This window comes from Vulpes vulpes, chromosome 12 (genome assembly GCF_048418805.1).
Source record: "Vulpes vulpes isolate BD-2025 chromosome 12, VulVul3, whole genome shotgun sequence".
NCBI classification, from domain to species: Eukaryota; Metazoa; Chordata; class Mammalia; order Carnivora; family Canidae; genus Vulpes; species Vulpes vulpes.
In genome coordinates this window covers 101,993,112-102,016,746 of record NC_132791.1, presented here as the reverse complement: position 1 = coordinate 102,016,746, position 23,635 = coordinate 101,993,112, and the positions used below count along the sequence as shown (strand labels likewise).

General features: G+C 52.2%; 1 protein-coding gene across 2 annotated transcripts in view; it reads left to right on the top strand.

The window, feature by feature from the left end:
* Positions 1 to 9,069: 9,069 nt before the first annotated feature.
* The window catches only part of LOC112911946 (beta-galactosidase-1-like protein 2), a 40,862-nt gene continuing 26,296 nt past the window's right edge, over positions 9,070 to 23,635 (top strand). Inside the window, exons 1-5 of one of the 2 annotated variants that reach the window (XM_072729269.1) lie at positions 9,070 to 9,255; positions 19,736 to 19,933; positions 21,405 to 21,473; positions 22,016 to 22,111; positions 23,461 to 23,569. In XM_072729269.1, coding sequence (XP_072585370.1) covers positions 9,170 to 9,255; positions 19,736 to 19,933; positions 21,405 to 21,473; positions 22,016 to 22,111; positions 23,461 to 23,569 — 558 coding nt within the window. In that variant the 5' untranslated portion in view covers positions 9,070 to 9,169. The remainder of the gene's footprint in view (positions 9,256 to 19,735; positions 19,934 to 21,404; positions 21,474 to 22,015; positions 22,112 to 23,460; positions 23,570 to 23,635) is intronic. The other variant, XM_072729270.1, reaches the window with a different exon arrangement.

The following is a 23,635-nucleotide window of genomic DNA, read 5'->3' as shown; positions in this document are numbered from 1 at the left end:
CTGGACCACTTTCTTATACCACATACAAAAGTAAACTTAAAATGGATTAAAGATCTAAATGTCAGACCTGAAATCATAAAACCCTTAAGAGAAAGTAAAGATCGTAAACTCTTGGAAATTAGCCTTAAAGATATTTTTCTAGATATGCCTCCTGAGGCAAGGGAAACAAAAGCAAACATAAACAACTGGGACTAAAATAGCATTTGCACAACAGAGGAAACCACTAAAAAATGGAAAGGCAGCCTACTGAGTGGGAGAAATTATTTGCAAATGATATAGCTGATAAGGAGTTAATTTCTAAAATATATAAAGAACTCACATAAATTAACATCAAAAAACAAATGATCTGATTTAAAAATGGGCAGAGGACTGTGAATAGATATTTTTTCAAAGAAGATGAACAGATGGCCAACAGACACATGAAAAGATGCTCAATGTCACTGCACACAAGGGAAATGCAAATCAAAACCACAATGAGATAATCACTTTACACCAGTCAGAATGGCTAGTATCAAAAAAAGTAGAAATAAAGAGCATCAGTGAGGATGTGGAGAAAAGGAACCCTTTAAGCATTGTTGGTGGGAAGGCAAATTTCTTGCAGCCACTATGGAAAAGAGTATGGAGGTTCCTTAAAAAAAAATTAAACTAGAAATATATGATTCAGTTAATTCCACTACTTGGTATTTACCGGAAGAAAACAAAAACACTAATTAAAAAAAACCTGAAACTTTGTGTTTGTTGCAGCATTACTTACAATAGCCAAGATATGGAAGCAGTCCAAGTGTCTGTCCATGGACAGATGAATGGATAAAGAAGTTGTGGATATATACAACGGAGTGTGACTCAGACATAAAGAGATTGAAATCTTGTCATTTATGACAATGTGGATAGATCTAGAGGCTATTTTACTAAGTGAAATAAGTCAGAGAAAGAAAGACGAATACCATATGATTTCACCTATATGTGGAATCTGAAAAACAAATGCACAAACAGAAACAGACTCATAAATACAGAGAACAAAGTGGTGTTTGCCAGAGGGGAAGAGGGTAAGAATATGGGGTGAGATAGGTAAAGGGGATTAAGAGGTACAAACTTCCAGTTACACAATAGATAAATCATAGTGATGAAAAGTACAGCATAGGAAATATAGTCACTAATATTGTAATAACTTTGTAAGGTGATAACTGCATTTGCTGTGGTAAGCATTTTGTAATGTATATAATTTTGAATCACTGTGTTTGTCCACCTGAAACTAACATAAAATGGGTCAACTATGCCTCAATTAAAAATATGAACATACCATGCAAATTCTTATTAAAAAAGTTGGAGGGATCCCTGGGTGGCTCAGCGGTTTAGCACCTGCCTTCCGCCCGGGGCGTGATCCTGGAGACCGGGATCGAGTCCCACATCAGGCTCCCTGCATGGAGCCTGCTTCTCCCTCTGCCTGTGTCTCTGCCTCTCTCTCTCTCTCTCTCTATCATAAATAAATAAAAAAAAATTAAAAAAAAAATGCTTACTTTATACTATGCTGAAATTATTTTCTAAGTACGGAGCTGAAGGTCCTGTTTGTAATTCCTTATTTATTTATTTATTTATTTATTTATTTATTTATTTATTTTTCTGTTTGTAATTCCTAAGTCATTTGTGCCTTTAGCTATGTTTGTCCTTTGCCAATGACAAATACACAGCACCTTTATTTCCTAATTTTTCATTCTATAAATATTTCTTAGTTCGCTATGTCAGACTCAGAAATCGCGGTAACAATAAAAGAGAAGCACAGCTAAATTCATCATTTATTATGCTGTCAAGCTTTAAGAAAATTTCTATTTGTTCCTATGTGTCCTGATACCTGATATACGAAATATGGATATTTCCTATCACTCTCTGGTGCATAACAAAATATAATTTGGGGAAAAAGTTTTCAGTGACATGTCTTGTAGAAGGAACTTCCCACCTGGGAATCATAAGTTGGGCACCTTTTTAAAAATCCTTAGGCAGTTGGAAATGTCTGAAAATAGCAAGTTAGAGTAATTACGATGAGACATTTTTTTTTTAGCCTCCATAGATTCAAATCTATAAGAAATTGTCTTCTTAAAATATTGTAAGTCTGTTCTTTTGAAGTTTGGTAGTGATAACCAAATGTGCCTCATTTTTGTTTAATGCTCTCATCTTTTCTTCACACGTTGTTCATTCTTTGTTCTATCTGAATTGAACATGATTTATGATAGATGTAGCTGCATATCATGCTGTGGCTTATCCTCCTCATGAAATTTTGGGGTGGCAAGAATTCCCAAAGAAGACTTTTTCCCAAGACTCATGGCTGCAATGAAATTAAGTAGTACAGTTAAATTCAGCTTATAAAAAGTATGTCGTTTAATGTTACGGATGGTAGACATTAAATAGTCCTAAAATGATAAAGTCATTATATAACAATATTAATATATCTTATTTCTATTTCAAAATCTATGCTATGTAAATATATAATGTCTATCTTCTTTATTTTCTTGAAGATTTACTTGTTTATTTGAGAGAGTGTGTGCACGTGCATGTACATGAGTGGGGGAGGGGCAGAGGGAGAGGAAGAGGAGGGGATCTTTTTTATTCTTTTTTAATTTCTTATTTAAATTCAATTTGCCAACATACAGTATAACACCCAGTGCTCATCCCATCAAGTACCCCGCTCAGTGCCGGGATCCTAAGCAGACTCCCCACTGAATGCAGAGCATGGTGCAGGGTTCAGTCTCATGACCCTGAGATCATAACCTGAGCTGAAACCAAGAATTGGGTGCTTAACTGAGTGAGCCACCCAGGAGCCCCTACCTTCTTTATTTTCTAAAGATCATCTATTTACATTTATTGGCTCAAAGAAGATACCACAGTCTTCCTTAGAACTTATAAAGCTAACGTACTCTCCTAATATTCTAACTGGCTATCAGTGTATTTCTCTGTGTGCTTCAGTATTTGAAAGTTCTTCATAGTTCCTTCTGTACGTTATGGTAAGAGTTTTCATAATAACCATTAATCATTAGTTTGCTCTATCAATGAAATTTTGATGTTTCACTTCACGTCACACCTCAAATGTGTACCTACATTTGAAAGTGAATATGCAGGTATTAACGAATTCAGATGAGGACTCCGGTTCTCATTTCCGACAGTGTGGCACTGTGTGCAGTCGCCATCAACCGACGTGATCATTCCACCCCAGAGGGGCCGGCGTCGCCTTGAGTGGCCCTGGGTGTGCGGGCACCGAGAGCCTGCCCTCGGTCTGGGAACCAGCCTCTATTGGCCTCACCTCCTCAGGGGTAGGTGGTCACTACCAGCATTCAAGTGGGCAGCAGTTTCTATCTAAAATAGACATGAAAAGAGCGCACTGCCCCGACTCAGAGCGAAGACCCTCAGCTCCTGTCCCCCTTGCTGATCCCCTTCCCTCTTGGATTCCTCTTCATCCAGGCAGCTCCCGCAGCCCTAACCCCTCCACCTGCACTGCCCCGTCCTAGTCGCCGAACCCTCCCAGTACTGAATCCATTGATTCATTCTCTGCCTTTCCTTGCCTTGACCTGTCCACCCCAGTAACGCAGGTCATCACGGCTTCCTCCTTGCTAACTGCTCTCTCCTGGGTTCACGATGCCCTCAATTCTGAGTTTTCTTCCCACCTCACTGGCTGCTCCTCTGGTTCAACTTTGCTGGTTTCTCCTCTTTTCTCAGTGTCAGCTGCCCCGGGGCTCGTCCTTGGTCCTCTTTCTCACCCAGGCTCATGCCTTTATTTATTTATTTTTAAAGATTTTATTTATTTATTCATGAAACACACAGGCAGAGGGAGAAGCAGGCTCCCCGGAGGGAGCCCGATGAAGGACTTGATCCCAGGACCCCGGGATCACAACCTGAGTCAAAAGCAGCCGCTCAACCGCTGAGCCACCCAGGGGCCCCCAGGCTCATGCCTTTAAAGGCCAAGTCTAGGTCAACGCCTCGTGTTACATCTCCACGCCGGACCTCTCTCCTGAACTTCAGGCTGTGCATTCATTCAGTAGCTTACAGGGTATCTCCCCAGCAGGTCTCTACCTCAAACTCAACCGGCCCAGGCTGTACTTCTGATACCTCCTACAAACCCATAGGCCTCTCCATCCTGGTAAGGGCAACTCCAATTCTTCTAGTTTCTTAGGCCCACAGTGTTGGAGTCATTCTTGAATCCTCTTTATTTTTCTCTCACCCCACAAAGATCCTGGGATCACAACAATCCTCCAGTGTCTGCTTTCAAGCTATTTCCAGAAATCCGACCCTTCTCACCACCTCCATTCCTACCACCCCTGTGTGAGCCAGCATCATCTCTCACTGGGACTGTTGCCTCGAAGCCGGGCTCCTTTCTTCTGCTCTTCCCACTCCTTATGAGTCTCAACATGGCAGTCAGAGGAGTCTTCGAAAGCATAATTGATGTCCAAAGCCTGCAGTGGCTCCCATTTCAGTCAGTCAGAGCCGTCCTCCGAAAGGCCTTCCTCATTAGGCCCTTGAACTTCTGTGACCTCCCGACCTCCACATCCCCCCCTTCACTTCCCACGCAGACCTTGCAGTTCCCAGAACACCCTGTCACCCTCCTGCCTGAGGGCCTGTCACTGTGGGTTCTCTCCGCTTGCACAGCCCTTCCTCCAGGTACCTGCATGCATGGCTAACCCCCCTCCTTCAGATCTTTGCTTGGTTAACATCGGCTCATACAGCCTCCTGGGCGCATGCCCCTGCCCCCGCGCTCACACTCTCCTTCCTTTAGCTACTTTCTTTTTTGCTGTCAATGTATTACCTTTGGACCTACTCTGCGATTTACTTATTCATTTGTTGATTTTTGTTGTCTTTCTTCTTCAGCTAGAAGGTAAATTCAAAGGTCAGGAGCCTCATCTGTTTGGTGCACTGATGTACTGCGAGTACCTGAAACAGTGTTCAGCACGTAGTCATTACACATTTGTTGCTTACTTAATGCATGAAATGTTGAATTGGGTCTTTGGCTTTTCTGCTTTCCAAAGGCTGACACTGAAGAGTGATATTTTTTTTTTAAGATTGATTGATTGATTTATTTATGATAGACACACAGAGAGAGAGAGAGAGAGAGGCAGAGACACAGGAGGAGGGAGAAGCAGGCTCCACACCGGGAGCCCGACACGGGACTCGATCCCGGGACCCCAGGATCGCGCCCTGGGCCAAAGGCAGGTGCCCAACCGCTGAGTCACCCAGGGATCCCCCCAAGAGTGATATTTTGGACAACAAAGGCCAACGATGAGGTTCAGTGCATCCCCCCCCCCCCCCCCCCCAGTGCATACAGGTCCGTTCCAGTCCCACTGACACATGTCTTGGGATGAGAAGCCTCGACTACTTCTTTTTTTTAATTTTTAAAAATTTTTTTATTATTATTTTTTATGATAGTCACACACAGAGAGAGAGAGAGAGAGAGAGAGAGAGGGATCCCCTCGACTACTTATCTTAACTTGGATCTGCTTTGTCTTTTTCCAAGGCCAAAATCACCTTCCTGGGACTTTATTTTATTTTATTTTATTTTATTTTATTTATTTATGATAGTCACACACACACAGAGAGAGAGAGAGAGAGAGAGAGAGAGAGAGGCAGAGACACAGGCAGAGGGAGAAGCAGGCTCCATGCACCGGGAGCCCGACATGGGATTCGATCCCGGGTCTCCAGGATCGCGTCCTGGGCCAAAGACAGGCGCCAAACCGAGGTGCCACCCAGGGATCCCTTCCTGGGACTTTCTATTTCTATTTCCTGGGACAGTCTACAGTTGAAATTGCCCTCATTTATTCCCAGAAGTTCCCCAATGTTCTTAATTTCTTTGCTCAAGACCTGGCAACTTTCATGAGAGCCTCCACTCTACTGATTCTGAAGGACTGTAGCTTTTACTCCCTGTCCCCAGTGCTTCTTGGACTACATTTCTTTCTCACGGACTATGTGGCATAGGTGAACTCTCGAGGAAAGAACTGTGCTCTCTTGATCTGTTGGAACTCTAACCTAGAGTTGCGGGCTGAGGATATCAACAGGACTTCACTAAAAACAAAACAAAACATGTTTTATGTTTTCTAAACCAAAACCCTGACACCAGAAAGGGAGCCTGTGAAGGTTGATTCCTGGGCATCAGGGATTTGTTTCCATCCCATGCGCCTTGCCAGAACTTCTTTACATTTCCACCGGGCCAGTCTATTTAACTGTAGTTTCTGTTCCCGAGATTTGAGTATCTCATTGTCTTCTTCGGGTTAAATTCATTAAATATTTTGAAAAGGATTATTTTAAAGGTGTCTGTGTGTGTATACACACACACACACATATTTTCTTTTATTTTTTTAATTTATTATTATTTTTTCATATATATATTTTAAACTTTTATTTATTATTCATGAGAGACACAGAAAGAGGCAGAGACACAGGCAGAGGGAGAAGCAGGCTCCCTGAGGGGAGCCCTATGTGGGTCTTGATCCCAGGACCCCGGGGTCACCCTGTGAGCCAAAGGAAGACACTCAACCACTGAGCCACCCAGGCATCCCTAAAGGGGTCTCGACTCCTCAGGAAGACACCTCCCAGATGAGTGCTATCTTTGTACATCCTCTGTGCTATCATTAAAGTCAAATAGAGTAAGATTGTTCTTAAATCATGAGTAGCTGTGTCTATAGTTCTGCACTTCCCAGAAGGTTAAGGGTTAATGATTTTTTTTAAGTGCTGAGTTATGTTTCCTTTCATAAATAAAAAACAAGGGATACAGGGAAGGGCTAAGAACTTCAGAGGTTTAGTAGCTCATATTTACAAGTTTTTACTAGTATCTGAAAAAATATGGAGATGCTTCATATTAACTCAGGATACCGTGATGTGTGTACTACTGCCCAGCAATACCGCGAGGAGTGAGGGGTGAGTGTTGGGTGTGGCCAGGGGGGTCTCCAAAGGTAAAAGGTTAGCCACCTTTGACACTTTCTCCATGTCTCATGGGCTAGCTTTTATTCCAATTATGTTAAAATATGTTCACCATAGTCCTAGTAAAGTATCAAGCAATTTATGTCTTTAAAAAAATGGAGTGTGCTACTTCTCTCTAAACCTCTCCAGGAATGTTTCCAGCCTGCCCTGCTAGCCTCCCCCTTGTTTGTTTTTTTCTCTCTTTGGTTTAACTTTTGCTACCTAATTATTTGCCTCATGGTAGTAAAAGGATCCTTCACACCAAACTCTGCAGGTCTTTGTTCTGAGAAGTAAAATCTCCTTTTGTTCCTATCAGCTTTACAAGTTCAAAACCATGCACAAGTGAAGGAAGTGGTTTTGAACATGCAACAGGGAATATTTTCTAGAAACTCAGATGCTCTGAAAAAAACGTTAGCTTTCCTAGAAAATGTTTCAGATTTTCTTTCAGGAAAATCTGAATTTTGTTCTTGGGATGAATCACACACTTGGGTGTGTGATTGTTAGAAAGCAGAAGTTTGCTCAAATATTACACAATATCCTTTATGACATAATTATGTCCCAGGATAAGGATTTTATTCGTCCTTTCATAAATGTGAGGGTTTTATCTGGACTTTTTTTTTAAAATTTTTATTTATTTATGATAGTCACAGAGAGAGAGAGAGAGAGAGAGAGGCAGAGACACAGGCGGAGGGAGAAGCAGGCTCCACGCACCGGGAGCCTGATGTGGGATTCGATCCCGGGTCTTCAGGATCGCGCCCTGGGCCAAAGGCAGGCGCCAAACCGCTGCGCCACCCAGGGATCCCCTATCTGGACTTTTTTTAAGATAAAAAATTGGAAGTGCCAGTGAACAGGAGAGCTTGGTTCCTGTCTCGTGGAGTCAAAGAATGAATCTCAGGGAGGACAGTGAGCAAACCGATAGGATAGAAATATTTATCAAGCAGAGGTTCCGAGAAAGCGCTCAAGAGTGGGAGGGGTCCCCACAGGGTGGCCACTGCGGGGGGGGGGGGCTGTCTTTTATAGGAAACTGACCAGGGAACTTGGTAAATTTTGTATCAATATCAGGGTGGATTTCTGAATATCCTGTCAATATTTAGAACAAACATGGAGGATTTATTTTTTTATTTTTATTTTTTTTAAATTTTATTTATTTATGATAGTCACACAGAGAGAAAGAGAGGCAGAGACACAGGCAGAGGGAGAAGCAGGCTCCATGCACCGGGAGCCCGACGTGGGACTCGATCCCGGGTCTCCAGGATCGCGCCCTGGGCTAAAGGTAGGCGCCAAACCGCTGCGCCACCCAGGGATCCCACATGGAGGATTTATAACAAACAAGATGTTTCTTTGTGAATATCCTGAGCACAAACAAGGTGTTCCTCTCTGGGTAAGGGCTCCTCCATAACACCTGGGTTTCTGTGATCACTTAGTAGCCATTTAAGGGGGAGAATCCCTAACACTGTGGAGCTGCGGAGCCGGGTTTATTTTTTATTTTTACTGTTTTATCTCTGTTTCCTTGGGAGGGGTAGGAGCCTGACTCGGGCCTTTCGGTGCCCTTGGGGTTAATGGGAGGCCAGATTCCTGGAAGCCTGACTTTGGGCCTTTCCCTGCCTAGCGCCCTCTGCCCCTAACTCCTTCCTACATCACCGGGAGTCAGGACCGGACTAGGACTCCTGGAAACGAAAGGCAACAGATGTTTTGGGGCGCCTTGCTCTGCACTCACCACCCCGCGGGCTATCCCCACGTGCACCACGCAAGGCAGAAAATGCGTCTAGAGGAGATTCCACGATGTGCGGACTTTTCACCGTACATCCCTCTTCAGAATCTGAGTTGTAAAACGAGTGTTGACTTCGCAGGCGCCCTTAGCGGGGCTTGCTGGTGTAGCGCGGTGCGGGGTGCTCTCCGGCTGTGTAAGGACGGGGCCTCGCGCCCCGCGTGTTCGCACCTGTGTACACCGTGCAGGGCCGGGGCCGCGGAGGTGGACGGCAGGGAGGCCTGGACCCCGCGCGAGCCCACACCTGCTCCGGGAGGCCACCTGTGCAGCCCCGCCCCCGGGACAGGCCCCGCCCCTCAGGGCCCACGCGGGGGCGGGGCCGGGCGCCTCGGCCAATGAGCGCCTGCGGGCCGGCGGGACGCGGGCGGTCTCCCTGGCGACCAGGGCGCGGCCCCGCCCCCGCCCGAGCCTCCCGCGCGGCCGAGCGCAGGCTCCAGAGGCGGCCGCGGGGTGTGCGCGCCGCCAGCGATGGGCAAGTGGAGCCTGGCGCGGAAGCCCGGCCGCACGCTCGGGGTCCTGCTGCTGCTGCTCCTGGGCTTGCTGGTGCTCCGCAGGTGAGCCGCCCCCGCCCCGCGCGCCCGGAGGTCCCCCCGGCGGAGGCAGCCCCGGCACCCCGGGCCCCCGGGCCCCCGGGCGACACCGGGCGCTTGCGCTCAGTCCCCGGGCGTCGGGCCCCTTCTCGGTGCTCGTGGTCCCCGCTCTGCTTCCTCCGCGGGCGCTCCCAGCTCCCTGGGCGGCCAGCACGGCTTCAGGTCGCCTCGCTGCGCCCGGTCCCTGCTGCACCCCTCGTCCTCCTCGGGAGCCTGCTTCTGCTGTCCCCGGGCCCCCGCATCTCCTAGCACGTCTGCCGGGGGCTGCTCCGTTCGCCAGAAGCCCGCGTCCTGGACGCGCACCTGCGCACCCCCCCACGCCCCGGCGGCTCCTGGACGCTCCCACCTGCGGCGCAGTCCTGAGGACGCTGCCCCTCGGGCCCTCGGAGAACCTCAGTGTCTCCAACCCGGACTTCTAGCCCCACTGTAGGACTGATGCGTCTGGTCTCCACCTTCCCGGGTCGGTGGGCCATCGGCTCAGCCCTGCCCTCCCCCCTTTACAGAGTGGCTGTGTCTGGCGGCAGAAGGCCTTGACCCGCAGCCGCGGTGCCCAGCCGGGACTTGGGGGACTGTGTCTGTTTATAGGGTTCTAAGGTTCTGACCAGGTCTTTCCGGTTGATGGCTGGCACTTTGCATATTCAAAACCTCCAGTGTTGCTGGGGAAGCCGACCAGGGGTATCAAATGCTTTGGCCCTGAAAGTTAGTGTTGAGGAAGCTGAAGGTGACCCCCCCTTTTCAGCTTTATTTTTTGCTTTTTCCAGCCCCCTTCATTAGTTTCTCTGAATTTCCTCTAGGGGATTGGGAAGAATGAATACCTAAGTATTTTTTGCTGCCACGGAACATACTCAGGAACTTGTTTCCACCTTTGTAAGACTTACATGTCTTTGCTTTACCTGTTCTGGCTTTGGAGCGGGTGAGACGTTATAATCATTTGAGAGAAAGAAATGGTGCTCTTCTCACTCAGGGGTCTAGAAAACTGAAGGGGCAGTTTGTTTCCAGGGGCTTCTACGCCCTTTTTCCACCTTGTCAGTGATCTCTAATTCATTTTTCTGTGAAGACTGGTCCTGGCTCTTGTAGGTTGCTCAGGCTTCCTCTTGACGCAAGGCTGATGCAAAGCCCAGAGGATTACTGAAAGCAGAGGGAACAGGAGTCTCCGTCATGCAGCAGGAACCAAGGAGCCCACACCCCAGAGAGAAAGGCCACAGGTGTGCAGGTGGCTTGTGGTTTGCCCATTGCTGGAGGTCGAGTAAATGGCAGTCCACGCAGAGGCACGGGGGGCTGCTCTGAGGCCTGGAGCCGGGCGGCTGTGCACCCTAATCGTCCACAGGGAGAGGGGTGGGAAGGAGGCTGGGTGTGTGTTGGTGTCGAGCAGGAAGGAGGATGAGGTGTCAGGTAGCTGACTGGCTGAGAAGGAGCCTGAGCTGCTGGGGGCAGTTGCCCGTGGCCCTGCCTGGGGCGAGTGGCCGTGGCAGGAGTCAGTGGGGCTTGTGGCGTGTGTGCCTGGGAGTCACTGTGGCTCAAGCCTGAGGAAACGGCTGGAAAGTTCTCCCTGCTGACCCCCACTTCTCAGCCGGGAAGACAGAGGCCGCAGAAGCTCTGAGCCCAATTCAGGGCCATCTCTTAGGGTCCTTCAAAATCTGTGTCTCTTGGGCGTCGTTAGTTGTAGTGGCCTCGTGGTGTTGCCCAGGTCCTCCTCCTGCTTGGCCTGGACACCGAGGATGCTCTCCGGACGGCAGACGAGAGCACCTTGCGGCTTCCTCTGCTGGCCTTGCTCGAGCTTGGCCTAGGTCACTAACCGAGCAGAGGTGGGGCCCTCCCAGGGCTGCCGGGCTGTGGCCGTGGCATGTAGGCCCCACGGGACCTGGCTGCTCAGTGGCAGCTCTGTGGAGCGGAGCCGTGGGGATCAGCCCTTTCCCTGTCCCTCAGAAGGCGGGGATCTGGTGATGGGCAGGCGGCGCTGGGCCCCAGCTTTTGTTTTTTCCCATGAACTTTACCTTGGGCTGGTTCATGCTCAGTCATAGCTGCTTGATTATGTCACATCCAAGAAATAGGACCAGGCTGACTTTTTGAGGATGATTTCAACCTTCCGTATTTTGGAGCTTGGACACTGGTCTGAAGTAACCTCTGTTGCTGGATAACTGTCATGCTCAAGTTGTTATTTGTGTAGCTGGTACTGCTGGATAGGCTGCGGTGCGTGTGTATCCACCTGTGGAAATCCCCCTACGGTCGGGGGTGGAGATGCCCGCGGCACCCGGAATTCACCTGTGCCCTGTGCGTCCCTCCTGTGCCCTTCCCTGCTCCCCCACTCCTATACACCTGGCTCTGCCGTGGTGTGTCTGCATTTTTTAGAGCTTTATAGAAACGTAATCCTAAGGTAAATACTCTGCTTTGATTTGGCCTCTTTCACTCCGTGTTAGGTGGAGATCTTTGAAGCATATCAGTGTGAAGAGTTAGTTGCCCTTCCTGGTCTTTCCTCCTCCCACTCCGTAGACGCTGGAGTGCCTGCTTGATACGATCAGGACATGGTTCCCACTCATGACTCTTTTCCTTACCATAAATGCATCACTGAGCAATAATTAATTAACCCGGCATCGTTCATACCTGATATTTTAGCTGGCAAAAGTCAGGAGAGCGGAAAGTGGCCAGGTAGGCGCTCTGCATCATGCCTCCTGAAAGGTAAGTTCACCTGTTTGCCCAGCTCTGCCTCACTCAGGGCTCCTGCCCTGGCATTATCTGGATTCCAGGCCCTACACTCTTCCTGGAGGAGAGGAGAAGAGAGCCTATTAGATCTTTCTTTCTTTCTTTCTTTCTTTCTTTCTTTCTTTCTTTCTTTCTTTCTTTCTTTCTTTTTATTATTTTCTTCTCTTTAGAGAAGGTGGATCACTTAGCAACATGACCTGGTCACCTTCTTTAATCCAGATCATGGCCAGTCCTGTCTTTCAAGGATGTGTGGGCAAATGGTGCCTTTCTTCCTGGGCCTCTGTGAGGTCATTTTTTAATGACTTTTTTATGATTTTTATGAGCTTTGCCTGTTGCAGGACTCTACCCTGCTTGAGGCCTGAGTCATATTTCCTGGAATCTTAGAATCTTTGAACACTGTTCCTTTGATCTTCTGGTAGCGAGTCTTCAGCACCTAGGAAGCGTCTCTTTCAGTGGCTAGTCCTTTCTCAGACACAAGTGGGGAAACCTGGCTCCCTGGACATGGCTCAGTCAGCGCGGGGTAGGATGTCTGAGTCGCCCTGTGCTGGGAAGATGGTGGGCCTTACCAGCCAACTGAAAGGGGACCAGAGTGTCTTAAAGCAAGAGCAGGTCACCAGTGGTGTATCTGTGATTAAAGTGGGGTACTAGGAGATTCAGGGAAAAGCTATGCAGCCTTGGCAGCAGACATATGGGAAGGTTGGCCAAAGAGTTCTCTGTACCTTGGGTCAAGGAAGTAGCATGTGAAATAGAAACACTTCATCTTTGATGAAATGACTCAGAGTTCCATTATATTGCCTTGAACGGTCTTCTGATGAAGTTTCAAAAATGCTGGAATTTAGAGCGGTCTTTTCAGAACATTTAGCACCTGAAAAAGACTCTGAAGGCCCGCCCCCTTCTCCCCTGTTCCTCCCCCATCATCCAGCTCAGTTCTTCTGGTTTAGGGGTATTTGCTGCTTCCTCCCCACTCAGTTTTATTTCTTGCTTAAATCTATTACTCTGGATATCAAAGGCCCTGTTGAGAAAGAGTTCCCGTTGCGTGAGACTTCTGGGATAAAAGGGCAGGAGTATTTTTGGACGCTAATGGTAATGAAGCAGGTAACTCTTGACTGGGGTCTGCGGGTGGAGACTCCTAGTTGATGATGCTCACGGCTTTCATACTCCTGCAGCAGGACAGACGGATGGTGGCATTGTTCCTTTCAAGAACGTGCTGTGTCTTCCTGCAAAGCTTGCCTTGTGGGTCGGTAATCTACGTAAAGGACGAAGTATTCAAATAATACAGAGAGGAAAATAAAGACCCCCTAGGAGCCCCTCTGCACCCTAGTAGAGGTGATAATGATGATGTTTCTTGCAAGGCTACTCTGGGCATGGACAGGAAGACCACTCTGTGCATTACCCCAGGTGCCATTAGGGATAGGATTTATTCAAACGGGTCCCTGTTGACAGACATCAATTGTTTGCAGTCTTTTAGCTCCTGCAGACTTGCAGTGTATGTTAACTACACTGGAGTTAACATAAAGCCCAAGCACTAACCACCCCACCCCACCCTGCCCAGGTTGCAGTGAAGATCTGCTGGGTGTATTTCTGTACCTAGAATTGCTCACCATATGAGATACTCGTTTTAAATCCTGATAGACATTTAAAATAAGTAAAAAATAAGTTAAAATAAGTAAATAGCACATTCTATGTCTGTTGGATCGATGTGAGGGAGGCTCTGAGCTCCATAGATGGAGGGGGAAGTTGTTTAATCTGCGTGTGTATAGGTTGTGTCTTTAAGAACTAGTCCATCTCGTATATATATGTAGATAAGTCTCGTGTTGGATTTTTTTAAAAGATTTTATTTATTCATGAAAGACACAGACAGAGACACAGGCAGGGGGAGAAGCAGGCTCCATGCGGGGAGCCTGATACAGGACTCGATCCCGGGACCCGGGGGTCATGCCCTGAGCTGAAGGTAGATGCTCAACTGCTGAGCCCCCCAGGCGTCCCTTATGTGGTGGATTTTAAAAAATATTGATCATATTTACGTTTCCCCTTGTTTCATGAAATCATTTTATTCTGATTCCACATGCATCTCTAAGAGCATCTCTAAGCACGTATGTCAGTAGAGGTCTTGCATTTTTCTTTTTTTTTTTTTTAAAGATTTTATTTTATTTATTCATAGAGACAGAGAGTGAGGCAGAGAGAGAAGCAGGCACCACACAGAGAGCCTGACGTGGGACTCGATCCCGGGTCTCTAGGATCACGCCTTTGGCTGCAGGCGGCGCTAAACTGCTGCGCCACCAAGGCTGCCCAGGTCTTGCATTTTTCTAACGGAATTTTCATCTCTATTTTGAGAAAAGACTTTTTCTATTTATGACGTTGCAATGGAAATTTTCCCCCAAATGGAGAATTTCTGTTACATAACGTCAAAATACTTTCTATTGTTAATATGTGGTTGATTACTACGGAGCAGTTTTGTTGCTTCACCAATGGGTCTCAAGGTTTTGGTCTAATCCGCATTTATTCACATATAAACTTCGGCAGTATTTAGAAGATGTCGCCCTCCGAACCAGCAGCAAGTCCCTGGACTGTATAAGCAGCCACTTGGCCTGACTTGCTGGAGCCTGGGTGCTGGGCCAGTTCTTGGCTTACCAAGAAGCCTTTTCAGAGGCAAAGACAGAGGCACTAAGGTTGCAGTAGTGCCACTGACCTGCAAAGTGCTGCAAAATGACCTCACATCCCTGCAAAATGAGTGTACTGGCCTTCGGAATGGAAGGCTCGAGCCCTTTGGAAATACTAACTGCTGTTCCAGCAAAGCAGGAGCCTAAAGCGTTGCGCGGGGTCCAGGGATCGCATCCAGGAAGCTACATCAGCTACAAGGACAGTTTGTTTCACTGGGGCTGAAGTTCTTGGGGTTCCAGGATTGATCCAGGAGCCATTATTCTGGATTAGAGGCATTAAGGGCACTGGCCTGGGCTGGAGGGTGGGCAGCTCCTTCCTTATGCCCTCAAGCTCCGCTGCTGAGGGGGAGCGTACAGTCCGGAGACTGCGGAGGCCGAAATTTCTGCAAGCGGGCAGCTGAAGGGAATGGGATGCCCAAGGAAATGGGCCTCGTGGGAGCCTGTAAGCGCATCAGGCTCCGGGGTGATGACCAGAGGTGCGTACTGTAGATCCCAGCGAGGAGATTTGTATGCGTGATGACGTCCTCGGGGCAGTTGAATAGAACTGCCGTCTACATGGTCTACATGATGGTCTCTGGCGTGACCACGTGCATGAACGAGGAGGCGAGTGTCGTCTTGGTCGGTACCTTTAATACGATGCACTGGACTCCGATGCAGTGAACCTGTGCTGGCGGCGGCCCCGTGAATCCCAGTGCACTTGGAGGTTGGATTTGACAGTTGTCATCTCTTAAGTTTCCATTACGTGTAGGGACGGAGCGGCCAGTACTCGGGGTCAGCGAGGACTGAGGCTGTGAACCAAAGGACGATTTCTGCACACTCCTCCTCTGTGTACTGAGCCTGTGCACACCCTTGGCCAGCCTAAAATTGCCTGGTCGCTGCTGGGGACCAGCATGCCTCCAGCTGGTGACCATGACCCCACGGGAAGCCTCCCAGTCCTGCCACGGCCCCATTAGCGATCACCATTTGCAGGACGTACAGGTGATACTGGGATCCTTCTGGCACGGCCAAAGCCATTTCAGCCCTGCCTTGACGAGCGCCCTGGATCTAAGGAGATCGTTCAAGTTGGTGACTGGATGTGGCTCTTGTCCTGCCCACCTGGAAGGCCCTCTCCAGGGGCCGAGATGCGATTCAGGGGCCCACATGAGGGAGGTATAGGCTTGTCACCAGCCCATCTGGCTTTCCCACTCAAACACATTGACCCAGCACTGTTGACCGTGTCTGGTGCCACCAGCCTGTGTGGAGCCTGCCCTGTGTCCTTTGTCCTCACAGTCCACTACAGTGATGACGTATAAGGACGCCTTCCTCTCCTCCTCCTCCTCCTCCTCCTCCTCCACCTCCTCCTCCATCCTCCTCCATCCTCCTCCATCCTCCCTGTCTCTGCCTGATGGCATCTCCTCACCGCAGGGAACTGGGGCCCCATGTCCACTGCCTGTTACTTCTCCTCTAACCTGTTGGGTCTGTAGCTTGCACAACCTGCTGTCATCTGCCAAAAGGGACAGTGGCACTGGGATGTAGAGGTCTTGTTATATGGTGCAAGGGCCTGTCACACATCCTGACCCATGTGCCTCCATCTGGAAACCTCGCTGTAGACCGTGCACGGAGATGGCTCTGAGCAGAGCAAACCTGAGCATGGGTCAGCCTGGTGGCCAAGGCCTGCTCCTCAGTTGGTTCTTAGACTGAGAACTTACTTATCCTACAATGAAGCAAAGATACAAAGGCAACAGAATTTCCAGGATAAAGTAGTACGTGCTCCAGCTAGAGGAAGGCAGATGCCCTGGTCTCTTAAAAAAAAAAATTGCTTTCAACAAGGGCCACCTGGCTGGCTCGTTCGGTGGAGCTTGTGACTCTTGGTCTCGAGGTTTTGAGGTTGAGCCTCACGTTGCACATAGAGATTACCTAAGAGGAAGCTTTCTACAATCTAAACAATGAAATAAATCTAGCTTTCTAATAAACGCTTTGTACGAGGTTTCAGCATGAATTACTTGCTCCCTGGGAGGAGCAGCAGAAACCAGGGTTTCCTGAGGCCTTGGTTAGCTCCTTGGAAACAGGCCTAATTTGGAAGGAAAGTGTCTCTGACCTGATAGAACCACATAGTTTCCACTTTATTTATTTTGTTATTACTGAGTTAATTACTCAGGAAGCATGGGGGTGGTTATTAATTTGTGATCTCTAGTGCTAATGACTATTATCAGTATTAATAACCATTTGCATGGAGCTTTCTCGTTTATGAAGCTCCACCGTGTACCGCCTTTCATTTTCTCGCAGTGAATTCCTTGGAGAAATCCCACATTTATCCTCATTTTCTCAGTGAATTCATCCTTTTCATTAGTGGATTAAAAACTCATGTAGTAGCGTACCAGCAGCACATTTTCAGAGAGGAAACCACTGAATTGTCCAGAACTTGGAATTTGATACGAGCTAGCTTTTGTGGTTTGCAGGGTTAGTTTCATGCCTCTTCATAAGCACCGAGACGAGATACTTTCTTTTAAAAAAATCTAGAAAATGACAGCACGTGAAGACAGAAGCAGATAGATGCTTTATCCGGGATGAGACTATGAAGATTTATTTATTTTTCATTTACTTATTCGTGAGAGACACTCAGAGGCAGAGACACGGGCAGAGGGAGAAGCAGGCTCTCGGCAAGAGCCGGGTGCGGGACTTGATCCCGGGTCCCGGGATCACGCTATGAGCCGGAGGCAGGCATCTAACCGCTGAGCCCCCTGGGCGTCCCCAGGAAGAGGTGACATACAGATGTCAGAGGATGAGATGCGGATGAGTGCTTCTCAGACTTTACCTTGGGGTCTGGTTGGGATGTGGATTCTAATTCGGGTCTCACTTGAGGCCTGAGTGTGAGCAGCTGCTGCAAACCCAGGTGACCACCTCGGCAGGTGCACTGCAGGGGCTGGCGGGGCTTGGGCAGGTGTGAGCGCAGGCCGTAGGGTGGAGCTTCCAGCCCCGCCTCCACCCGTGCCCTGAGCAGGGGCACCCAGGGCATCTGGGAGACCCCTGAACGAAAGGTGGGGATGGAAGCTTGGCGACTCAAAGATGGTTCTGAGGTCTGGCCAGTGAGCAGAGTGCGGCCTGCTGGGCTGAGGGCCGAGTCGTGTGTTCACCGTCCTTAAAGGTAACGAGGGGCGCCCAGGGCTCAGCGGGTGAGCGCCTGCCTTCAGCTTGGGTCATGACCCCGGGGTCCCGGGATCGAGTCCCGCATTGGGCTCCCTGCATGGAGCCTGCTTCTCCCTCGGCCTGTGGCTCTGCCTCTCTCTCTGTGCCTCTTGTGAATAAATAAAATCTTAAAAAAAAATAGAAGGGCGGGGAACATTCCATGTGAAGGACCCTAGGAGAGCCCCGCGAGGTGATTGTCCCCAACGCAGAGCCTGCAGAAGCAAGCTGATGCAGAGGGAGGCAAAGCCTTGTATGGCACGCAGTTGGGGCCGGCGTGTACCCCGCTTTACGGAGGACGATGCTCGCACCCCCGGAGCTCATGTCACCGGCCCGAGGTGCAGGGCTACCCGGGAGCAGGGCCGGGGCTCGCTCGTGTCCACGTCCTCTCCACGCAGGGGGCTCTGGAAGGAGTTGGCTTAAGCGCTGGTGCCAAGCCCAGTGTGGAGCCCAAAGTGGGGCTTGAACTCGGGACCTGAGCCGGGCCGACCCCACCGAGCCAGTCGGGTGCCCCCGGAGGAACTGCCCTCCAGGACCTCTCAGAACCTGGAACGTGCAGCTTTGACTTCAGGGAAGGGGAGCCGTGGTGGGGTCTCCATGTGTACCCAGGCGGCCCCACAGGAGCTCAGGTCCTGGCGGCTGAGAGGCCGGAGGAGGCGGTTCTCCTTGCCCGCCGTGGCCGTGGGCACAGCCTCCCGGGCCGTGGCGTGCGTGGTGCCTGTGTGGTCTCAGGCTCCCCTCCCGCGGGGAGGCCCAGGCCGCAGCCTCGCCCGAGCTTGTGGCCCCCGGCCCTGCGTGGCACCTGCGCGCTCCCGGGGGACCTGCACCCTGGCGGGCCGTGCCGAGCAGGGTGCCCACCCCGCGGCCCCTTGGGCGGTGCAGCCGAGCTGAGCGGGGAAGCGCTGACCCCGTCGGGGGCTCCTGTGCGGCACCCAGCCTGGTGCCTGGGCTGCCCCGGGGGGCCCGTCCTCACATGGTGGCCCTGGGTTCCGGCCTCCAGCAGGGGGCCCCCCCGCTCTCTCTGAGCCGGGGATCCTCCTCCTCCCCTTCTCGAAGTTTCTTTCCTAATGTTACCTTATGGACTCCACTGAAAGCACGTGACTGGAGAGAGGAGGTGAAAGAGGAGATGCCCGGGTAGACGCCCACGTGTCAGGCTGCGCGTCCACCGGCAGGCGCCCCGAGCCCGAGCTCTGTTCCCTCCACCTGCTTCCTTCCTTCCCCCACCAAGAGTTGCAGGAGGGCCGTCCTCTGGCCGTGGCCCCGATGCCCCCCCCCGGTGACACGGTGGTTCTTGGTGGGACACGCGCCGTGGACCCGCCCCGCCGTCGCAGCCAGGCTGGCCCCTGGGTCGGGTCCCCGTGTCCAGCCCCCCTGTGTCCCCCCCCTCCTGCCAGGCTCCTTCCACGGCTGGGAGATGGGACAAGGCAGGGAGGGCACGCTAGTCTGGGGGCAGTTGGAGGGTCGCCTGGCACCTGCCACTTGCCAGCGCCCTCTGGCTGGGGCTCGGGGTGCCGACTGTGGCTCCCCTGGGGCTTCAGACGCTGACACGAGGGACACGGGCTGTGCCTGGACGCCGCCGGCCACAGGCCTCCCTGCGGGGCTCCGCAGCTCCACGGCTGCTGCCCCACCAGGCGGCTGTGCACGGCCGGACGCTGGTGTCCTGAGCAGGCAGGCAGCCCCCCTGGATCCCTGGCCCCCCTGGATCCCCCAGCCCCCCCACAAACTCCCTGGATCCCCCAGACCCCCTGGCTCCCCTGAACCCCCCCCCCCCAATGTGCTCCTCTCCTGTCTGCCTGTGGTCTTGGCTTGCTCCTCCCAGCTGGGGCTGGTGGGGTCGGGGAGGGAGCCTTGCCTACGGAGGAAGGCCCCCCCCACCCCCGCCCCGGGACAGAGCCAACTTCTCGCTCCCTATCCCCCTGCAGGTTGGACTGGTATCATCTGGTCCCCGTGTGGCTGAGAAACCGGCAGTCAGGGCTGCAGGCCAACGGCCCGCGCTTCACATTGGAGGACTCCACTTTCTGGATCTTGGGGGGCTCCGTGCACTACTTCCGGGTGCCCCGGGAATACTGGAGGGACCGCTTGCTGAAGCTGAAGGCCTGTGGCCTGAACACCCTCACCACGTGAGTCGGGCCCACCCCCAGCGGCCTCTGGTGTGTGCGGCATGTACCCCGGCTTCCCCCCGGGCAGCCCAGACCTCGGGTTGGGGTGGGGGAGCGCGGCCCGGTCCTGAACCCAAGCGGCCCCCAAAGGGAATCTTTGGGCCAAGCTCTGTGAGGAGGAGCTGGGCCCCCTGCCCGGGTCTGCGGGGCTCCACAGCCTCCTGCCCGGCCTGGTGCCCCCGTTCGTGCGGGTGAGGAGTCGGGCTGGCTGGGAGGCTCCAGAGGAACGGAAAGGGCCCACGGGGGAGCCCAGTGAAGGTGAGCTGGGGGGTGTACGACAGGAAGACGTGGCTGATTTTTTTTTTTTAAAGATTTTATTTACTTATTCATGAGAGACACACAGAGAGAGAGGCAGAGGCACAGGCAGAGGGAGAAGCAGGCTCCATGCAGGGAGCCCGACGCGGGACTCGATCCCGGGACCCCGGGGTCACGCCCTGGGCTGAAGGCAGATGCTCAACCACCGAGCCACTCAGACGCCCTGATTTTCAATTTCTTTTAAACCGACACTCCACCCCCCAATGTATCCAGCAAACGAATGTGATCCTTTTTCAAAAAGCTTCCTTGGGAAAGCTATTTCCAGGCAAAAATAGGTGATTGCAGAACAAGGGTGTAGATTTTCTTGAGTGGTTCATGACGTAGCTCTGCAGACGGTCTCTGAAGAGAGTCACGGGATTGGGCAGGGCCACCGCAGCGCAGTTCAGACCCGTGTGTGATTTTCCAGAAGGGCGACCGAAGAGGACGCACGGGTCTGCGCAGGTCATTGCGGCCCTGGGGGTGCCCTCATTCCCAGGGCAGGACCCCTGAGGCCTCGGGAGCGTTGCCCGCTGAGCATTGCCTCATAGAAGCGAGATCGTCTGTCTCAAGGGTGGGCGCCTCTTTCCCTTCACCTGTGCACATGGCAGGTGGGGCCGGTGCCGGCTGGGGGGGCGCCCGTTACTGTCACGGTCACCCTGAACCTATTCCTGGACTCAGGCCCCCTGCAGAATTTCTTTATTTTCCAAAGATGAGATAAAGAGAGAATTCTTTGGAACCTATGGGATTGACTGATGACTGAGGCTTCCTCTTATCTTTTAACTTTTCCTCCTAGGAAGTTCCTTTTTCTTTTCTTTTCTGTGATGAAGGAAGAGTGGGAGAGATGGGGGGTGCACACTCAAGGTGGCGGTGGTCATGTCGTAGGCTCCAGCCGAATCTCCCTGGCCTGCTCTCCCTTCTCCGGAGGAGGCGAGGGATTAGCCCCCCAGGACTGGCCCCGGCCTCTCTAAGGTCCCTAGATCTCTGCACTTAGGTCTTGGTTCCAGGCCTGACACCACTGGGACAACGGACCTCAGAGGTGCATCCGCACCCGTCACGATGGGTTGTAGGAATACAGAAGCTCACCTAGGACAGGAGGGGAGTCCACGGAAAGCTCACTCCTGTCTTGCCGTCATTACAGTTACGTTCCATGGAACCTGCACGAGCCAGAAAGAGGCAAATTCGACTTCTCCGGGAACCTGGACATGGAGTAAGTGCTCTTGCTGCTTCTCGGCCTCGCCCGGGGTGGGGAGGCAGAGCGGTGGCTCCTTGGGGTTGATGACGACCACGGGGCCCGTCGTGGTTCTGCTTGGAGGAGCAGAGAGAGGCTGGGCTCAGGAGCCTCGTCCTCAGGACCAGGCGCGGGCAGCCGTGACCCTGTTGCTCGCGGGGTCGGGGTCTGCGTCCTGAGCCCAGGCCTCTTCACCGCACCCCAGAGGGGCCCAATCCCCAGGGTCGGCTCCGCTCTGCAGTGCGGTCCGGCCACCTGGGCTGGCACAGGGCTTGGCCCTCTAGGGTAGTCAGGCCGTGGGAGTGAGGTTCACTGTAGGGCCCCCTGCCCCCTGTCTGATGGCCTTGGGCCTCATGCCCCCCGGTGGGGCTTGCAGAAGGTCGTGGGCTAGGGGAGGGTGGGCACCCAGCTCCCAGGGCCTGTGGAGGGAGGGAGGGAGGGGGGAGAGGGGCTGGGCGGCCCCACCACCTTGTGCTGCACCCCCCTGACGTCCTGAGAGCTGCTGACACTGACCTCCCCAGGGCCTTCGTGCTGCTGGCTGCGGAGATGGGGCTGTGGGTGATCCTGCGTCCAGGCCCCTACATCTGCAGCGAGATCGACCTCGGGGGCTTGCCCAGGTGAGCTTGAGCTGCCCTGGGTGCTTGTGCAAAACGGCAGCCACAAACGTAGGTTGGCTTTTGCTCCCGAGCTCTATTTTTCGTTGTGTGCTGAGACTCCTTTTCAGAATAAGTGGTGCCCAGGGGAGGCCTTTTCAAATGATGTCGCTTTATTTTGATAAACTATAGGAGACACAAATTAGTGCTTTTGCTTGCTGCTTTATCTTCAGATCTCAGGCTGTAATGAGTCACGTTAGGGTGTGTGGTCTCCACTAAGATCCGTGGGGTGCTGCGGGGCTGGAGTACGAAATCTGGACAGTAATCCCCTCCTAGCACGTTGCTGCTTGTCCTCATCCTTACTGGCCTTAATTTTACACAGAAAGACTTTGTGGTTAGTAGGTTGGTCCTTGCCATCCTCCCGGTGCCCAGATGGCCGCTGGTCCCTGATCAGGAAGAAGGCTGGGCCTGTTTGCCCTGTGGTCTCCTGGGGAACGGCCTCCCTGCCCCCCCTCCCCCGCTTTCCCTCTGGTATCCAGTGCGGCCCAGCGCTTCCCTGGGGATCTCACGCAGCCCTGTCTCTGTCTCCTTGCTCCCTGGGATCACTCCTCTGTGTCTGTGCCCTTGACAAAGCGGTGCCCGCCCAGCCGAGTGCCCTCCCCTGCACCTGGGGATTAGAAACCTGTGTGTCAGCGATGTCCTCAGGCTCAGGGGCAGCTGCCAGGAGGAGGACAGGATTGAAGGGTTAGCTCAGAAGCAGCAAGAACTGCAGCGCTCAGCCCTCCTCCTGGGCGCACTCCTGGGAGCCCCACACGTGGGGCTTGGAGGCCGGAGCCCTGCAGGCCGCGGGGAGGGAGGGGGCCGAGTCCAGAAGCTGCGGTCTCCTCCTACCTTTTTACCTAACAAACTGGTAATCTCCGGGCATGTTCAGGGCTGCCCCTGGAGGACGAGGGGCATCACACTCTCTGTAAGGAAACAGAAGGGTTTTCTCAGGTCTCCAGTGAGAAGGAAGCTTCCTGAGCCCGGCTGTGGCGGGAGTGGCCGCAAAGGGCAGGCCATGGCAGGCCGTCCCCCCCACCCCAGCTCCTCCAGAGCGGCTGAGGCTCCCAAGCCCCAGGGTGACCCTGGAGAGCAGGTGGGAGCACCGAGAAGAGGGATTAGCCTCCCGGTCTCCCCTCCGTGTCAGGCTGCATTTCTGGGATTTTCCTTACCCCTCTGGCTTCAGCGCTGGCCCAAAGCCAGAACCGGGCCCGCAGTGGGGCGGGTGGGGAGGGCCCGCTCCAGCCCTGCAGCTGCTTCCTTTCTCCCCCCCATCATCCTGCCCAGGGCCCACCCACACACCCCGCCACTAATTCCACCCCCTTTTATTCAAGCTGGTTACTCCAAGACTCTGGCATGAGGCTGAGAACGACTTACAAGGGCTTCACCGAAGCAGTGGACCTTTATTTTGATCACCTGATGGCCCGGGTGGTGCCACTCCAGGTAAAAGCAGGGAGCGCCCTCTCTCATCTTCTGCCGTCCTGGGAGGCGATGGTCCCAGGGGAACCT